The sequence below is a fragment of the Vespa velutina genome, chromosome 12, assembly GCF_912470025.1.
Source record: "Vespa velutina chromosome 12, iVesVel2.1, whole genome shotgun sequence".
Taxonomy (NCBI): Eukaryota; Metazoa; Arthropoda; class Insecta; order Hymenoptera; family Vespidae; genus Vespa; species Vespa velutina.
The window spans coordinates 5379910-5386382 of NC_062199.1; the positions used below are offsets into that span (position 1 = coordinate 5379910).

At 28.4% G+C, this 6473-nt stretch overlaps 1 protein-coding gene across 1 annotated transcript; it reads left to right on the forward strand.

Annotated features, from left to right (window-relative positions):
- The first annotated feature begins 381 nt into the window (after positions 1-381).
- Positions 382-4969, forward strand: LOC124953558 (probable cytochrome P450 311a1). The gene is made up of 5 exons (XM_047505086.1): positions 382-435; positions 544-619; positions 699-805; positions 891-959; positions 4886-4969. The coding sequence occupies exons 1-5, from the start codon at positions 382-384 to the stop codon at positions 4967-4969; spliced, it is 390 nt and encodes a 129-aa protein (XP_047361042.1).
- The last annotated feature ends 1504 nt before the right edge of the window (positions 4970-6473 follow it).

Genomic DNA, 6473 nt, shown 5'->3' on the forward strand with positions numbered 1-6473 from the left:
TAGAAATACACACACATATATATATATATATATATATATATATATATATATATACCCATTCGAATAATAACTTATTCAAAATTAAAGGATAAAATATTTTTTATTCTGAATAGGTGTATACAAATGTATTATAAGTAAACGTACAGAATCTTCTCTCCTTCTTTCTCTTGTTCTCATTCAAAGGAGAAAAATAAGTATAAAATGTAAATTAAGTATAGCTTTCCTTACGATTTGCAGCAAAAATCTGGAATCCTCATCGAAAAATATTAAATGAAGTCTTTCTTAAAAAATATCTAAACTCTTATGTGGATGTACTCGTTAATCATTCTCTCGTTTTAATGGAAAAATTTTTTAATGGATATAATTTTTCGTAATACTGCTATGGGGAAGAAATTTCAGACATGTGCATTCTACCTGAATAACTTTGCAAGCAATGTATACTTAAGATATATATTTTGTTAATCCATCTTATTTCTTTTTAATAATCTAAAATTTAAGTATTATATTTTATTTATAAATATAAATTATTTTTTGTTTGGAAAGATAATCAAAGAAAAAAAGGAATCCATGTTAAGAAGCATCATTAACCAGGAACTGAAAGAGGAAAATTCAGATAAAAGTAATTATTAAACACGCAATGCAATTTTACTTTTCGTTTATTTTTTAAACTAATAAAAGATCATTGTTTATTTTTCAAGAACAAAAACCCAGGATCCTTCTAGACTATTTATTCGAGTCATCGCATGAAGGAAGAAAATATTCAGAGCAAGATATTAGAGACAAAATCAATACGATGGTTATTACGGTAATTCATATTTATTACTTAGTTGCGTTTATTACAAGTTTTGTTGGTTGAATAAAATTGGAGGAAAGTGATTATTTCTTTTCAGGGAAGTGATACTTCAGCTGTTACTATCAGCTTTGTCCTTCTAATGCTTGCTACATTTCCGCATATTCAAGTACGTACATATTAAACATACTTTATTATTTCCATTATTTAAAAAATGCACATTATCTTTACGTTATCATTTCATCATCTATATCAAATTTACGGTCGAGCGATCCGAAATATGTTCCAATAACGTACGATAATATTGCTAGAATGAAACTTTTGGAACGAGTGGTCAAAGAAACATTACGTCTATTTCCGCCAGGGCCAATCGTTGCTCGGAAAGTTACGCAAGATATAGAGGGTACCTTACATATAAAATGATAACTATTATATCTTTTTATCGTTAATAATACTGATTATTTAATAGTAATATTTATTTGTTATTTATATCAAGTGACAAAAAATTTAACTATACCGAAAGGAAGGACTGTGGGGTTCTTTATCTATAAAACACATCGAAATGGAAAATATTGGCCCCAGCCATTAGTATTCGATCCGGATAGGTTTCTACTGGGCAGGAATAGTTCGGCATGTTTTTTTTCCATTTAGCTACGAAAAAAGAAATTGCATAGGTGATTATTATGTAATAAAATATAAATGTACGACTTATAAACTATAGAAATTACATTCCGTAAAGTAATATAAAATGTATATAAACATTGATTTCATTTTTTTATGTTAAATATTCGCAATGCTACAAATGAAGGTGATAATTACTACCTTTATAAGAAAATTTATTATTAATATAGATAAGCCGAAAGCAAATTTCGTTAAAAATGGATGTTACGTTAAAGCCAGCGAGACTTATAAGATTAAAATTTGAAAGAAGAAATTAATTAAAATGGGTAATATTTATAAATGTAATGCATATATAATTAACATACATAAATGACGAATTCCGTGCGCGATAGTAGATAATCTGCAGCATAAGTAAATTGTTAACTGTATAAATTAATTATTGTACAAAATCTACAAAAAGATCTCAATATTTCATGCAATTTTACATAATAAATAAACAATTGATAAAGACCTGTAATATCATTCTTACTGCTTATTTCAAAATTTCTATAAATTAATTTTTATAAGGATTAGTAAAAATTCTAAAATGCATTCTTATACATTCTTGTTATCAATTGATAACGATTTTTGATACCAAGTTACTCTTTCTCAACGAACGACATGTCAGTATACGTCCTAAATTGTGCGGACAAATTATTAACATTCTCTTAATCGAGATTTGGATGATTGGAATGATCGAAATATAATGATATAAATATAAATTTATATTATAATATCTCCGAGAAGACATTTCGTTAAAAAGTATACGGTCCATAAGATTATTTCAAATTTATTGTCAACGATACAACAGAATCCGTCTGTAAAAAAGTTTTCGTCTTGTTTATATACATTACTTTATAATCGCTAATTAGAGAAATCGTTAAGAAGAAACCTGATGAATTAATGAAGTTGAGCGACTAGATGATGATGGAGCGACTGAGTGAAATGGCGGTAGTGATATAGAGAGAGAGGGAGAGAGAGAGAGAGAGATGAAATAAGAATGACAAACAAAATAGAGATTTACATATGACCAACATATCAGAATTATGTATCAACGATTGATATCTAGTTGTTTTCCTTCTCAGGGATTCTGGGTATGGGCGTAATTCCTCTTATTCGTGGAATCTTGTCTTGAAACAATGTAATTATGGAATGTTTGTATTCTTCCTCTCTCTCTCTCTCTCTCTCTCTCTCTCTCTCTACCTCTCTCTCTTAAATCAGAACACTTAGGTCGAATATATAAATTCTTACATTAGACACGAATAGACAAGGTGACCATTGAATCTCTTTTTGGTGGACCTATCCACATTTTACATGCTGCTATATAAAATACTTTTAGTATGGAAAAATATAATTACAAATAGTCCAATTATCGAAACGAATCGAATGAAACAAACAAATGCACACATATAATGGCATGATCGGGTCATGATCGAATTCAGAAATTTTAGATTGCTAAATGCTCTTCGGGCGAAAGTCGAAGGAAGCCTTAACAATGACTTATATATTCAACCATCTTTTTCAACAACTAACTACCACAAAAAGTTGCTGTAAGCAATCTATCACAAAATTAGTACGCGACTGTTACATTCAGAATTTATCGATCCGTCCAGTTCAAAGAATTATAGGAAATGATTGTCGTTTTATGTTGCATTCTACATAAATCATTTTAATGTGTAACGTATTTATACCATCATTAAAATCAGATAAATTGGTCAACACGATTTTTATATTTTCTAAAGTATCTTCACATGTTCTATTTGAATGTTTCGATCATCGCAAAAAAGAAAGAGAAGAACGCTAAGCATTCGTTATTAGATAATGTTTAAATTTTCACGTGTGAAAGCTACGACACAATAACCAAAATCAACGGAAACAAAACTACTCGATATGTTCTGTGGCAATTGTCAGTGATTGTATGTTTAATTATCTTGGTATCATTGCTTTTTCTTCCTCTTGTTTCTTATTTCCGTCATTCTATTTCTCTCTCACGCACTAACACACACAGCAGTAGATTAAATATTTCTGTTTGCCGAATAAAAATATTCGTACAAACTGGCCATTATACTGAAAATACGTTTTACATTATTTATTTGGTACAAGCCTAACGCATCGGTCATCATCTAGATTGTTTTCATTGGGTATTCGTGTTTATTAATTACGCTTGTTCTAATAAGTAATTCTATTAGAAAATTTAAAGAAAAATTTCAATAAGTGTGACATCAATTAAAACCAATTCCAGATTGAAATATATCAAAATCATGCAAATCGAAGAAATATTTGGCGTTACTTTGACACGACTATAAAATATAGTTTATGTTTTAGCAATTTTATTTCCAGTATATATTTTTATACCAGTAGAGTCGAAGCAAGAACGCGTAAATATACACCTTTGATACTCAATTGAGTACTCTAACACATTGATAATGGAAAACTCGCATCCATATATTTGCTTCTAATTATTTTCTTTACTATAAAGCAACCGAAAATTGGATACTAGTTCACTTTGAATATTTGCTAACAGTCATATATTATTTAATGTAGATTTGGCATCACGTTCATAGAATCAAAGGTAGCCGTAAATTTTATTATCAAAATCGATTCAGACGAATCATAAAAACGTCTATTGATTGATATACATATGCATGCACAAGTAGATGAGAGTGAGAAAAAGTATAGCGATATATGAGGGAAGAACAGGGAAGTTAGAGAGAAAAAATGACGGAGAGAGAGACATGTATGCAAAATGAAATATACAAAAGATAAGTGCTAGATAAAGGCGATGACGACAAAGATAAATGTCTCTTACACAGAAAGTGAATAAAATTCCAAAAGAGTCAAAAAATTTATCTAAGAAAATATCGGTATATTAAAAACGTGTTCGAAAAGACCGGTTAATATTATATACGACATTCAACATTTAATATTTCATATTCTTGTAGCTGAATAGAAGATATTTCGAAAATGATACTAATTCGCTATTCTCTTGCCCAAATCAAAGTTGATGGGCCGCCATGTAGAAAAATCGACCGTGCAACTTTTATGTTCGAACACCGTTTTTAATATTAATGCTGATGTTACTGTAAAAGTCAAATCTTATTAAAGGAAAAATGATTAGTGAAAAAATATTTTCTTATAGTACTATGAAATATCATGAATTCAACTACATTTGTATATAATAAAATAGGGGTTTCCATTAAAAATATTTTTGGTTTCCTTGACTTATTTTTTCAATCACCCTAGTCGTATTATGCATGTGTAATTTAATAAAAAGTATACTACTATTCTATGGAATCTTCCAATTAGTATTGTTGTAATAATGGTTAATATTCCAGTGAATTCCATAATGAATCGAATTAATTGATATCTATAGAAAAAGTTTAATTAAAGTAGAAATAGTCTATTGATTGTAGTAATAATTTTTGTGCTTTACAGATACTCTATTTACATAGTGCAACCCCTACTATCCTCGTTTCTCAACAGAAAGTGATGGTGGAGGGGGAAAACGTGGATTGTTGAAATATTACCGTGTAAGGACATTGTTCACTCGACTAGATTTTACATTAGCAAATCTTTTTTCCTATTGGAAAGTTTTCTTATTCAGAAGCGATCAAGAATGATTTTTTATAGCACTACTTATAAAAAATGAATTGCGACTGCAGTACATTGTTGTATAAAAGCATCTTCTTTTGGTTCTTCATTAGATTGATGAATAATTTATGTAATAAATTTTTCATTCGTTTCTTACTTTAATATATATTTCTACATGAACTTGTATTTCCTTATCTTGTTTGTTAGAAAAGTAAACGTTTAATAGAAAAAGAACTTTAATAAACATAACAGGAACTTGTTTACAATTAACATCTTAACAAATTAACTCTCCTAAAAATATTCAAATATTTCGGAATGTTCGTGAGTCATGTCCTCTTAGCCCATTCCCTTAGAAGACAGATGACAATCTGTTGTTATGTGTCAAATTTTCTGAATGTCTAGAAACGGCCTTTTAGTTCAAATTTCATTCCATACTTCTCTAGTCCGGCTCATAACAAGATTAATAATAATAATAAAAATATTGGTATAAAAAATAATGACAGTATGTATAAAAAGAATAAGATATAGATGAACATATTTTTTTTAAAAAGTATATAGTCTACAAAATTATTTCATGTTTATTGTGATACAACAGAATTTGTCTGTAAAAAAAATTTCGTCTTGTTTATACTTCTAATTTCTGATTGGGCCGCGTCACCCGTATTGACGCCTCTTTGACTACTTGTTAAGGATATTCCTATGTGTTTGAAAAGATATTTCACAGAGAAAGTAACAAAACTATTGAATATTAATTAATACAAACTATATTTATTAATATGAACTTAAATTTATAATGAATATTCATTAATATAAATTATTGTTATAAAAGTAATACGAAAATGGTTTATTAAGAAAATTATGTAGAATGTAAACTTTAAAATATTCTATACAAAGCTGGGGTTGGTCGGGACAACTTGGACGATAAATTGTTGTTTTCTTTAAATTCTAAAAAAAAAAACATTTAAAAAGAAAAGAATTAAAAAAGAAATTTTTTTTTTCTTTTTTTAAATTTTTATTATTTTTCACGGTACGCGTGGCCTGAAGGAGATTTTACTGAAAACGCGTGTGGCAGTCAACGTGTTAACAGCTATTTATTATTTTTATGTTCGTTAAAAAGAAATCTGATGAATTAATGAAATCTTGCTATGAATGTGTGCGCAACATCATATAAATCTAATTTCAATCAAAGAATAAAAAAAAGAGGTAAAAATAAGGAGAGACATGAAATAAGAGTATCAAGAAGAAAAGGGATGTACATACAATCAGCTTATCAAAATTATTAGATTTATGTATATAATAATCCATGATTGATATCGAGTTGTTTTCCTTTTCAGGAACTCTAACTATGAGCTTAATGTCTATAACTTGTGAAAACTTATCTTGGAATAATATAATTTTGAATGTTTGCATTCTTTCTCTTTTTCTCTGTCGA

Bases quoted from the DNA above. Each gene is read 5' to 3' on its own strand.
- LOC124953558 (XM_047505086.1), top strand. From the start codon at position 382: ATGGGGAAGAAATTTCAGACATGTGCATTCTACCTGAATAACTTTGCA. The intron at 436-543 runs GTATACTTAAGA...TTGTTTGGAAAG, and splicing joins TGAATAACTTTGCAAGCAAT to ATAATCAAAGAAAAAAAGGA. The intron at 960-4,885 runs GTACGTACATAT...TGTGCTTTACAG, and splicing joins CTACATTTCCGCATATTCAA to ATACTCTATTTACATAGTGC.